The sequence below is a fragment of the Clarias gariepinus genome, chromosome 9 (genome assembly GCF_024256425.1).
Source record: "Clarias gariepinus isolate MV-2021 ecotype Netherlands chromosome 9, CGAR_prim_01v2, whole genome shotgun sequence".
Lineage (NCBI taxonomy): Eukaryota > Metazoa > Chordata > Actinopteri > Siluriformes > Clariidae > Clarias > Clarias gariepinus.
Window position 1 is genome coordinate 1263897 of NC_071108.1, and position 13634 is coordinate 1277530.

The 13634-nt window shown below is 38.9% G+C and overlaps 1 protein-coding gene across 1 annotated transcript; it reads left to right on the top strand.

Moving 5' to 3' along the window:
• LOC128529929 (uncharacterized) lies at positions 1 to 6698 on the top strand. The gene is made up of 12 exons (XM_053503552.1): positions 1 to 106; positions 236 to 277; positions 817 to 876; positions 987 to 1067; positions 2193 to 2255; positions 2380 to 2469; positions 3960 to 4034; positions 4860 to 4946; positions 5799 to 5834; positions 5946 to 6020; positions 6105 to 6137; positions 6383 to 6698. The coding sequence occupies exons 2-12, from the start codon at positions 247 to 249 to the stop codon at positions 6433 to 6435; spliced, it is 684 nt and encodes a 227-aa protein (XP_053359527.1). The 5' UTR covers positions 1 to 106; positions 236 to 246; the 3' UTR covers positions 6436 to 6698.
• Positions 6699 to 13634: the final 6936 nt, after the last annotated feature.

Consider the following 13634-nt stretch of genomic DNA (forward strand, 5'->3'; position numbering starts at 1 on the left):
AGAAGCTAGAGGGAGGTGATTTGGACCTGCCCACTGATTCTGAATGTTTAATGCTGGCGCATTTCTGGGTTTGGCATTTTTGACTTTCATTATAGATGCAGTTCAGGTATGTTCTCTCTCTCTCTGTCTCTTTCTCTCTCTTATTTCTTGCTGTGTGTGTGTGTGTGTGTGTGTGTGTGAGATGTAATGCAGGTATTTAATTATATTTAAAAAAATCATCCTCTTTCCCTTGTAGTTTTAATCAGAATGAGGACCACTGTTTGTCTCCTGATTTTTGGTAACTAATTCACTTTTACACTTTAATATTCATGTTAAATTTACAGTATAATTGAACAGAAATGTAAACGTGAAATATAAACGAAAGCATGAAAGCTGTTTATTTAAAAGTGTTCAGAAAGCAGAAGGATTACTCTGAAATGAAAGCAAAAGAAAGATTGAGGGACGAAAGAAAAACCCCATCACATGACCTCTGGATGTTTAGAAACCAAAACAGAATCAACAAATCAGTGAGGTCATGTGACCTAAGGGCTTTGATGTTTCATTATTATTATTATTAGTAGTAGTCATTTGTGCTTTATTACTTTTTCTCTGTTTGTCTTTTTCTTGCTTTCTCCCTCCTTTCTTTTTCTTTTTTTTATTTTCCGCTTTTGTCTGTTTCTCCCTCTTTTTTTCTCTCTCTTTTTCTCTCATTGTCTGTCTCATTTTCTCTCCCAAACTTTCTTTGTCACACTTTATATTATTATTTGTATACTCTCTCGGTTATTTTCTCTCTTTCCATTTTTCTCTCTATTTTAACCTTTCTCTCTCTCTCTTTAGCTCTCAGCTCTGCTCCTGTCGAGGCGATTGACGTGTCTCTACTGGCCGGAAAACTATCAAGTATGTTTTTCATGAGACCTTGAGGGAGTTTATTCAGAGTTAAGATGTTTAAATAAAAGAGTTAAAATTCAGCTCAGTGTAAAATTAACAGATGTTGTTTACCTTTATAGACTGTATATTCGAGTTGTGCTCCACTGAGATTCACATCTGCCATCGACTCTATGGAGAGCAGTTGACGGACACCTTTAAAGGTAAATAAAGGTTTAAAATCTTTTTTTAATTCACGTTTAAATGACCCATGATCACTTTTTCAATTAAAGTTATAAAAATTAAATAAACACAATAGTGTCATTGTGCTTTGCATAAAGACTGCTCATTTGTGTACCCATGAGCCCCTGCATTTGTGTGCTCTTCCACCCAAAGACACACTCACCCTTATTTATTTTTTACACGGTTATATTACTTTAGTTTTGTATGAGAATAAGTATCCGCTCTCTTAATTTAATGTGTTTTTGTATAAAAACATGATAAAATTTATCTGATCGTACACAATGCATGCTATGACATTTTTTCCACTGTGCCATTAATTATTTAACAAAAATAAAGCCAAAAGAAAATAAAAATAAAGTACATCTTCTTCTTCCTTTACGTAAGTAGGTGGGTTTTTTGGTGCATTTTGTTATGCACAGGTCTCTTAAGTTCCCACCACAGCATTTCAGTTGGATTAAGATGTGGACTTTGACTCAAACATTCCTAAACCTTGGTTATTTAATTTTTTTTTACCATTCTAATGTAGATTTTCTGGTTTGCTTCAGATCATTGTCCTGTTGTGTGACCCAGTTTAATTCACGCATTAGCTATTGTACAGATGATCTCACATTTGCCTCCGGAATACTCTCGTACAGTATATAGTGGAGTTCATGGTCAACTCAATGACTGCAAGGTGTCCAGGTCCAGTGGCTGCAAAAACAAGTCGACATTATCACCCCTTCACTGGTGTCCTCGACAGTGGATATGAAATTGGTGTTCACTGAACATGTTGCTGAACTTTAAGGCCAAAAAAGTGGGAAATGGGCTTAACTTAGATTTAAATGTGACAGAATAAGCATTTTATGAACTTACAGAAATTATTATTTGAGGAAAAGCTGTTTAACCGAGGGTCACTGAACTGTAATTCATGAATTTACACAATCCAGCCAATCAGATCATTCATTATTATTATTATATCATTATTATATTTTTATAGCTGCCATAAACTATTGATGTGGTGCTGAGGGTTAGATTACTGGCCAGAGGAGGAGAATCTCTTTACTGTGTAAAATAAAATGCAACAAATATTAACACATCATTAGAATATTGATTATTTTCTTTAACAGTGTGCATGAAGCAGCTTTGCACAGAGAAGATGGAGGATTGCATGGACTGGACTATTGCACAAAGTGAGAAACATGTTTGGCATTTTGTCTTGTTATGATAATTAGCCTTGGATGAGACTGTTTATTCAATTCGGTAAAAAGTGGAGTGTGTGTATGAAATCCTCAGTGAGTTTGTGTTGTGTAACAGAGATCGCAGTGACGGGTGTGGAGGCGATCAAAGAGTCATTTATTCACTGCTATTTAAACTGTGGCTTCCAGAACAGGACCAAATACACAGGTAACAGTATTGTGTTAGTGTTAACTATCTCTCTAACGATCAGCATTACAGTACACCAGAGTATGTGCACCCTGGACCATCACACCCATCGGTGATTCCTTCTCTCCTACTGCCACAACATTTTCTACACTGTTCTACAGAAAGTCTCTCTGTGCTGCAGTGTTACTGGTTCTCAAACCAGTCCAGCAGGAAGATGCACGTGTGAGATCCACAAAGTCGGCACCATGAACACGTGTCAAAACGTTCATTTTTATTCAACTCACCTGGCCATTAATTTTGGGATGAACTAGAACTGGAGCCTCCTCAACATCCTGACATCAGTGCCTAGGCTCACTAATGCTCCTGTTTATTGTGCAAATAAATACAAATTTCCACAACCACGCCCCAACATATAGTGGAAAGCCTTTACAGAAAGGTGTACATTATAACAGCAAACACTGAGAGACAAATCGAGAGTGAGACATTCATCAGGGACATGTCTGATTGTGAGGGGTGTACATACTTTTAACTATATTGTGTACAGTATGTTCTAATATTATAACTGACACTTTTAATTGCTCTGTCACAAGATTCAGTAACAAGCTTATCTGTGCTGTTGCTGCCTGCCATCTCCCCTCTGTTTTTCACTGAGTATTTTACAGCGAGTGAAACAGCGCCTCCCAGGTGTTATGGGCTTAATGTGTGGTGACACAGTATTACTGTCAGGGCTTAATTGAAGCAGGTGGTGTTGGCTTCCTTTTCTTAAAAAAAAAAACAAAAAAACCATTAACTAATCAGATAAGACTATTTTTATAACATTGTCAAACTGTTATTTATCAGAATCATGCCAAGTTAAGCCAGAGTGAAAGAAAAAATAAATCTTTAATTATGTCACTTCACAGGACAGTGATTATTTTTTTCTTTTTTTCCGCATATCCCAGTTAGGAAGCTGGGGTGAGAGTTTTGAGTCAGCCAGGATACAGCACCCTCTGGAGCAGATAAGGTTCCTGACAACTTGCAAATGCTGGGGCTTGAACCCCTGACCTTCCAATCAGTAACCCAGTAACCCGCTGCCTTAACCAAGTTTAATTAAATTCAATTTTATTTGTGTGAAAATTGTCATTTCACAAAGCAAATTTACACAATCAATAGAAAATATGGAAGTTTGTATGAAATGTAAATGTGTATAAATTAAAATGATCAGATTGACAAATGATCCCTGATGAACGAGCCGAGGGTGACGGTGCTGAGGGAAAAACTCCTTGAGAGGAACCAGACTCAACAGGGAACCCATCCTTATCTGGGTGATAACGGATAGCAGGGATTGATCTGCACTCATACTGTGTGTTAGCTTGTCAGGGCCAATTAGCTACCACTGCCCCTGAAGTGAGCCTTGTTTTGGTTGAAAAATAATAATTGGTGAAAGAAAGTGACAGATAGTGGACATCTCAGCTGACTTCCTCAAATATTTACAGCAACGTCTAGAAAATTAAATGTCTTTTTTTTTGCAGGATGCTTTCTGGAAGCATTGATGGATCAATCCCAGCCGTATATCTCCATGCTGGCTGCGGGCTCAAGCGATCCAGGTTTTTATATCAACCATTTCTACATAATTTAATCATTATTTTAAACATTTTTATCCCTCGGTGCTGCTGAGGCCTGCATTCTGATTGGTCAGAAGGTGTTGATTAATTCTCTATAACAGTTCTGACAGTAGTGCAGGTTTTTATTAAATTACTTATTCTACTGTATAATGATATGGTTTCCATAGCAACAGTTCATTCACAGAGATGTGTACTTCACCAGATCCTCCATATCTTCTAACATGGATAATCAGGAGAGATTCTTTGTAAAGAGAGATTTGTGTAGCATTAATGGAGGAAGGCTCTGCATCTACGTGTGAGATCCAGTGAGATGAGACGCAAGCGTGAAAACTCACCTTTATTAGGGCAGACTGGAAATTATAAACAATGTATTTAGCACCAGTTAAGGAACATGCAGACAGGCACAAGTTTACACTTTACACTAGAATTAACCAACAATGCTTCAATGAGGAGACTTTGCAGCAAGATTACAATAATCACAGGAAACACAGTTTACTTCAAAGATCAATGACAGACAGGGTGGAGCCAGGGGCACATGACAAAACACAAATAAAATGCACATGCTGTAGTGTAAGTAAGCACAGAAAGTGATTTGCTTCATCAGTGGCCCCACTATATGCATGAAACCAGTGATTATTTTCCAATGCACACCCCATGGTGTTTTATTACTTAAACATCTCATGATGGCATAGAATGTGCTGTTCAACATTTTTATGACAATTACACACACATACACACAGCACTAATATCCTCTAGTGCTAAGAGATGAAATGAGTTTGTATTAAAAAACTGAAACTTTCTGTTAAGATTTAATGTCGTGTTGGTTGAGACAAGGCCTGGGAGCGGTAAGGAGCTGTTTCCATCACTACAGCGAGCTCTCCTACACACTAATACGTAAGGAAACCTAAAACCATATCCTCATTTACTGTAACACAGGTTTATAAGCTTAGATTTACACCAGTCAGCCATAACATTAAAAGCACTTTAATGTTACTCTTGTTCTTCTTTGTACGTGTTTATATTTAATTAATTAAAGTCTTAAAATACATATCTACACCTTGCCTGCATCCCTCATTCCTGTAAAAGCTTAAAGACGTTGGGAGAAGTTCCACCTTGTGATGGATATAAAGCTGGGTTAAAGCATCACCTAAACAATAAAGTCTTCCCGGTATGCAGAACATAGCAAAAGTGCTCTAAGGAAGGACAACCAGTGACAGGGTCACAAGCAGCTAAGGCTTACAGATGCAGGTGGGAAGAAAAGGCTAACTGGTTTGGGCCGATCCCACAGATCGCGTTGCTGAAGAGCGGTCAGAGTGCCCATGCTGGCCCGTGTCCTCCACCATAAGCTCATACAATGCACACGTGAGCATCAAAACTGGACCATAAAACAATGTGAGAATTTGGCCTGGTCTGTTGGATCACATTTTCTTTCACATCACGTAGATAGCCATGTGTGTGTGTGTGTGTGTGTGTGTGTGTGTGTGGGTTGGTTGCTTACCTGGGGAAGAGATGGCACCAGGATCCACTATGGGAGGAAGGCGTGCTGGTGGAGTCAATGTGATGCTCTAGGCGATGATGAACAAGGGGAATTGAACTACATTAGGCACATGGTTTTATTGTTATGGTTGATCAGTGTTTTTTTACAAAGCTGACATTCAGATCATTTTTATAAAAATAATACCATACATTAAAAAAATTGTGTTTTTTTTTTTTTTACAAATGTATATTAATAAACTCTTTTAACAGGAAATATAGTGCATGAGCTTATCAATAACAAACAAGGTAAACACTTAAAATGTTTATTTGATATTTAAACCAAGAACATTTTTAAAATGTATCTTATCTGAACTAAAAATGTATTTAATTTTTTTTTCCTTCATTATTTCTTTTTAGAATATGTTACATGTTTCATGAAGATGTATAATAATGGGGACAAAACATGCCTGCAGCTGTTCATCTGGCTCTTTGGTAAATTAACGTTTAGTGACTTTGAGATATATTTTTGTTTGTATCTACTAAAAAGGATAATGATTTAATTTTTTTTTTATAAAGGGCCAACACCAACCCTGAGGATACGAGCTAAAGGTTGGTAATTATTAAAGAAATTATTAAATATACAGTGTATTTAGAAAAATCGAATGAATAAATTAACTAATCAAAATTGGTTACTTTAAAGAAACTATTTCAGAATAAAATGAATAATATTTAAGCGAAAACACACCTCCAAATATTAATTACATTTTCCCCCAATTATATACCTTTTTATTTATGCCAATTTTATCTGCATTGTTTATTATTAATTAAGCTTATGTCATGTCTTTCTTTCTTAGACTTTTTCATCTGCAGCATTAATGAAATGATTTCATTAACAGCAACATGTTAAAGATGGAGTGGAACTAAATTTCAGTAAATCAGTCGATTTGTTCAATGAGATTTAACTTATTAATCATTATCTTATTACAGATTAACTAAATAAAGGTTAAAACTGAAGTATTTAATGTTGAAGTTCCTTTTAAATAACTGCATCTTAATTCTCTGTAGCTTTACTTCACCATTGTATCCAAGGCTTGACAGCCTGTTTGTTTCCAGAGATACTTTAAATAAAAGTGAGGTTTGTGTGTGTAGGGAATATTTGATTTTTAGTATGTTTCAATAAACTTTGAACGTCTCACTGAGCACTGACTTGTGTGTATCATTGAGGGGTTCCCTGGATCCAGGCGGGACAAGCAGAATACAGGCTGAGCACTGAGTAGACAAAAGGAGGTCTACCAAAATTCAAGAAATCCTTACAATTTGGGGGCTCGTCCGGGATACCTCTAATCAGTTGAGTGCTGCTTTTAAATTTTTTTCTCTATAAGCATAGAGCAAGCACGCTCCCTGGTTTTTGGTATCTGGACCATATACAGTACGGGGGAGAATTTTCTTGGGGCTTTTACGCCTGTTTAGCGCGCGCTCGCTTCTGAAAGGTTCCTTGAACTGAAGCATAGTATGGAAGCTGTATTCTGTTGAGCTCTTTGTTATTGTCTTTGTTGAACTCTTTGTTGTTGTCTTTGTTAAAGTATTGTGTGTTGTTTGTTGAAAAAAATTTTTTTTTTCTGTCGCGGGTTAATTCACATTTATAAAATGGGTAATAAGAACACAACTACTTATCCAAAGCCGGACCCAGAAGAGGTTCCGCGTGACTGGATGAACAGGTGTGGACTTACTTACTTTACCACACCTTGGCGAGGAGGTACTTTTAAGCCTGAATATCTAGCCTCTGCTTATTCTCAGATATATTAGGGTATGGGTGATCCAGGTTGGGATTATCCTTACATGGGTTCATGTTATCAAAAATGGGTAGAAATGAAAGCTCTTTGGGATAAATATTTAGACATAAAAAAAACTAAAATACAGAAGAAAAAGATTCCAAAGGTCACATCTGAAACTAAATTCAAGCCGCCTGTTCACTCAACCTTTCCGATCCCTTCCTCCATATAATGCTGACATAGTAACGTCAGCATCTAACCAACTAATTGTTGAGAAAATCTATCCTAATTTGAATCCCACTAATTCTTTTGTGAGCTGCCCATCTGTGCCTGTCTCCCCTGTACCCACAAAACCGTGCTCACCTTCGTTGGGAGTGTGTGCCTCAAAAAAGCGTTTGTTTTCTCTATGGGACCAAAGGGTCCAAAAATCCTTCCACCATCCGTAAGCATGCTGAAGGACATTATTACATGTTAATACATGCTGAAGGACTGTCAGCTCGTGGGTGCGGATTACCGCTTTATTTTGCACTCGGTTTTGGGAGATGGGTACGATGAGGCTGATTTGATAAAAACCGTAAAATGCTTAGACCCCGAAAAAGACACATGGACTGTAGTGGTGAAACAGGAAGATGTAGAGGGTGGGGGAAGACATAAAAAGAAGGAATATGACTTTCATTGGGGTAATTCTAATGAGGCTATGAAACTTTTAAAGATGAGCTAACTACTTATCTTCTTGCATGTCAACAAGCTAGTCAAGATCTGTCACAGGTAACTAATTGTAGACAAGAAAAGAGTGAGACTACATCCAGGTTTCTTGAGCGGTTTGAGAGACCTGGACCCTTTTGGGTGGTATGGCCCTCCCTGAAGAAAACCCTAACCCACTTTTCCTTACCACCTTCTTGAATAATTGTCGACCAGAAATCGTGAACATTTTAAAGTTTCAATTGTCAGATCGTTCTACAATGACTATTAAAAAATTAGGTGAGCGTGTGAGAACACTAGAAGGAGATGGCATTTTAGAAAATAAACAAGTGGCATGTTTGTTTGTGGAAAGTGAAGGATACAGAGGTGGAAAAAAGGGAGGTACAGGAGGCCGAAGAGGCCGTGGAAGAGGTAGAGGAGGTCTGCAGGGTCAGAGTGTACCCCGTAGATCTGGTTATTGTTATTATTGTTATAAAGAAGGTCATTGGGCTCGTGAATGTCACACGAAGGCCCGAGATGAGGGACGTAGTGGACAAAATGTGTATAATCAATTGAATGATGCTAATGAGGTGTTTTCTCCTAATCCTTCCTAGCAGCCACCACAGCGAGTACAACAACAAAAACAACAGCAATATAGACCCAATCCCTTCTCAGGGATGCAGGTAGGAGCATATGATGCATAGGGATGCCCGCAGAGTTCCAGCCATGTTGTACTCGCTGTGGTGTTGTACTCGATGTTACTTTGTACTTTCGAGTCACCTCAGGTTAATGAGTTGCCCTTTATAGAATTATGTATAGATGCTTCTGTATTCTCTTTCTTGGTTGATACAGGAGCCACAATGTCGTCTTTGGGTCGTGATTACGAGGGGCCGCTCTCGAATAAAAGTATCAGCTCTGTGGGAATTGAAGGGGTTGCTCAACGGAATTATTTTACTCCCCAGTTAACTGTAACATGTCCTTTAGATAAGGGAATTCATCTTTCTCATCGTTTTGTTTGCATGCCTGATTGTCCTTTTAATCTGTTAGGTCGTGATTTAATGAGCAGGCTACACATGTCCCTGACTTTTTTTGGCGCGAAACTCACTGTTGAAGTGCCTGATTCAGTTTCTTTCTCCCACCTTACAAATATGCGTGTAAATAATTGTTTCCTTTCCTCACAGAACAGCTCTCTTCCTGCTGCCCTTGAATGTGTGCCAAGCAGTCTGTGGGCTGAACATAAGGATGAGGTTAGTTCACTGTGTGCCTTATAAAGCTAAATTAAAACACTTGCAACCTGTGTACATCAAACAATATCCACTCTCCGAGGCCAAGGCTTCAGGAATAGATGAGATTTTAAGCTCACTGCTCAAGCAGGGTGTTGCTAAACCATGTGCTTTCTTATCTAAAAATTTAGATGCTGTGGCACTAGGTTTGCCTGCCTGTCTCAGGGCTGTGGCCGCCTGGGCGGTGATGGTACAAGATGCTGAGAAGATTGTTCTCTCTCATCCTTTAATGTTGTATTCTCCACATCAGGTTAAACAAGTGCTACAGAACCTTTAAACACAACATATGACGGCTCAGAGACGGTCTGGGTATGAGATTATCCTTTGTTCTACAAGTAACTTAGAGATAAAATCCACCTCTTCTTTTGACACCTTTGGATATGCTTTGGCACGCTTGATCAATGCAGAGGACGACACGTTAGTAGATACAGATCATGACTGCTGTTCAGAGATCATTCACTCCACTAGTATACGCCCTGATCTGTCTTCTACTTTATTAGCAACTGGTGACACTCTGTTTGTAAATGGTTCTTGTTCAAAACCGTATGATGGGAAATTTCTCTGTGGTTATGCTGTGTGTGCATTGCCAGATATAACCATTGAAGCTTACTCTCTCCCTTTCTCATCTGCTCAGGCAGCTGAACTTTTTGCTCTAACTCGTGCGTGTGTTCTTTCTGAGGGAAAAGATGTCACTATATACACTGATTCTCGTTACGCTTTTGGTATCGCTCATGACTTTGACCGCATCTGGCAATCCAGGGTTTTTTTTCGTTCTGCTGAGGGTAAGCCAATTTCTCATTCTTCTCTAGTTCAGGATTTGATAGACGCATGCCATCTACCTAGTACTCTCGCTATTGTAAAAACTAAGGGTCATTCTTCTGGTGACTCTATGGAAGTGCGAGGTAATTCTCTAGCTGATTGTATTGTTAAAAAAGCAGCTCAAAAACAGATTTTCTTTCCTGACTCTGGTTCTGATTTGATCAATACATCCTTTCTTGCTAGCTCTTTGATTCCTGATGTAGATTTATGGTCTTTGCAAGCTTCAGCCACGCCAAATGATTCCTCTTTTTGTCAAGCTCAAGGTGCCTACGTTGCTTCTGATGGTTTATGGTATTGTGCTGATGGTCGTTTGTGCCTGCCATCTCATTGTCTTCCATTCCTCGTGCGCGAGTTCCACGGTGTTACACATCGCGCGCGAAGGGGGGTTAAGGAAGATATGAAAAAACTCTTTTGCATAGCCAACATGCTTGAAACGATTGATTCATTAATATCTAGATGTTTGGTGTGTGCTCAGAATAATGTGACAAAGGGTTTACGTAAACACGAAAGTCTTCCATTACCTACTGCCTCGTTTGCAGAGTGGCAAATTGATTTTACGCATATGCCTGCATGTGGCACAATCAAATATCTTCTGGTTTTGGTAGACAAGTTTTCTAGGTGGGTGGAAGCTTTCCCGTGTGCTTGTGAGAATGTAAAGGTGGTGACCTGAGTCTTAGCGAAAGAAATAATACCTCGTTATGGCGTGCCTCATGCTATTGACTCAGATAAAGGAACACCTTTTACATCTCAGGTAACACAGAATTTGTGTAAATATCTTTTACTGTCCTGGTATTTTCACATTCCTTATCATCCACAGTCATCAGGTATAGTAGAAAGAACAAATAGGACACTGAAAGAAAAATTGACTAAAGCAATGCAAACCATGGGAAGTAAAAACTGGGTTGATCTGTTACCTGCTGTTCTAGCTGAAATGAGAATGACACCAAGAGAAGACGTGCACATGTCCCCACATGAAATTATATTTGGCAGACCCTTTCCCGTGCCTGGGGGAAAATTGCTGATGTGACTCCAATACCCTCAACAAAACCCACACATCCTTTTAATGTGGGAGATACTGTTTTGGTAAAATCTTTGACCCCCAGAAAACTGGGAGATTGTAAATCTGATGGACCAGCAGAAATAATCGCAATTACTCGTACTGCTGTCTTAACTGATCTTTTTCCACAGTGGATCCATGCTACTAGGCTGAAGAGATGTCCTGTCGGCGTGAGACCAAAGGATGAATAAATGCGTGTGTATTATTATCTTTCTGTCTCTGTGATTTTTGTTTCCTAGACTAAAGACGTGCTGCAGTAATGTTCAACCCGTGATGTGACATAGAGAGAGTGACGTGACACAGAGGGATCGCCTGGGGTTGCCACTGAACGACTTTACTTCTGCTATTAGTGTAGCATTTCTGGTGGTGTCTTGGCGCCTCGTAAGGTGGGATGTGATGGGCCCACACTCTGAGCACTGTATCGTCAAGAAAGGCAATAGTTCACCACTAGTAGTTATTTATGAGTTTGCACTTAACCTGTTATATTTCTGTGTATTCTTTTGGTCACACTCCATCCTGTAGAGTTTGTAGAACAGCACTAGGAGAGTGGAAACCTCTTCTGCCTTAGGATGAAGTTTCTTTTTGTCCTCCTAATCTTGAACAAGGGATTGTTGTACATATTGCAACCTCATCCACATGATAATGTTTTTTGGAGATTCGCTAATTGGACCGCTAAGCAATATACCAATGAGTCTTGTTATGTGTGCCAACATTTCCCTTCCGCTGTAGGACAGACGTCACTGAGACCCCTACCTGGTAATGAATCAGCTCTCTTAGTAGGTTGGGGAGTTTGGTATACTTTGTTTGGTCAATGGGCTCCTTATCTCTCCCTTGTCGTACCGGTTTTGTTTATTTTATTGTTGTTGTGTCTTTTAGGTCCATGCATTTTTCGCCGTGTGCAAAATCTTTTGTATAAGTATGTTTCAGGTTATGTTCCTGCGCCGCGTCTGATGATCTATTATCCGCCAGCAACTTCTTGAAAGCTCTGAGTTTTATTCAACGATATTTCTTATGAATAAAAGGGGGGAATTGTAGGGAATATTTGGTTTTTAGTATGTTTTATTGTATTCTGTGTGCATGAGAACAGAGTGATTTTCTTCCTCTTCTTACGACACAAGCTGTACTTTCAATAAACACATTCTATAGAAGTTTATGTTAAAGGTCGTAAAACTGTTAAACGCTCGTAAATGCAGAGCTACTCCTAAATTTATGTTCTTCCCTACCTTATCTTTTAAAAGCATTTCAGACTGGATGTAAACACTCCTGCATCCACCTTTTCTTTGGTTCTTTGTGTGTGTGCGTATATATACTCCTGTCTCCCACAATAAACTTTGAACGTCTCACTGAGCACTGACTTGTGTGTATCATTGAGGGGTTCCCTGGATCCAGGCGGGACAAGCAGAATACAGGCTGAGCACTGAGTAGACAAAATGAGGTCTACCAAAATTCAAGAAATCCTTACAGTGTGTTTTGTTCCTCAGCATCAGGTCTTCATGCTTTATTTCAAATATGTTTTTAAAGATCTTAAATAATTAAAATAATTCTCGGACCTTCAGACGTTGTAGCATGAACTTACGGGAGAAAGGAAGGCCCTAAATGAGAACCTGGTGGAACACCATAATGCTACAGTACACTCTGTACCCAGATGAGCTGCACCTTTATGCCTCATAACAAATTCCAGCCAGAAGATGATGCTGTCTATCAGTTTTATTGGTGTGTCGTGGTGTAGAGAGGAAATATTACACATGTTCTCCATGTAAGGCTGCTTTTCATCCAAAATGTTTTTAACAGACTCAGTAAGTGTATCAACATTCAAGCCTGTGAGATCCAGAACTTCAGCTATGCCTTTAGCTTTCCAACATATCATGATTTCAAACTGGTCAAGGACTAGTGGTATTGCCACATTGTTTAAATGTAAGTCGCTGTAAAATGTAAGTCGCTCTAGATAAGAGCGTCTGCCAAATGCCCAAATGTAAATGTTTATCCACATCATTGGATTGAGAAACCTGAATGGTCAGTGATCTGTAGTGAGGAGCATGTTTAGGAATCTGTAAACTCATGAAAGAACGCACTACTGACAGATCATGGCCTTGCTGATGTAGTTCATGCAGGATGATGTTCATGTTGAGCCAACAACTTCCTTCTAATGGATACACAAGGATTATTCCTGCACTTGAGTGAGATGTTTGGGTCCACAGGAGGGCAGTGCTGAGCAAAGTCAAGTCAAGTCAAGTCATGTAGGCTTTTATTGTCATTCCAACCATATACAGTTAAGTACACAGTAAAACGAAAGAACGTTCCTCCAGGACCAAGGTGCTACATACATGCAACAGCATAAATTACCAACACAGCATAAATTAACAACACATTTACATTTTTAAGTTAACCTTTTTTAGTAATGAGGTATGAGTTAAGGTAGTGGGAAGAGAAACAGTAAGCAGTAAACATTGACATTTCTGAAATAGCAGCAATGATTTAAAAAAAAATGTGTGCA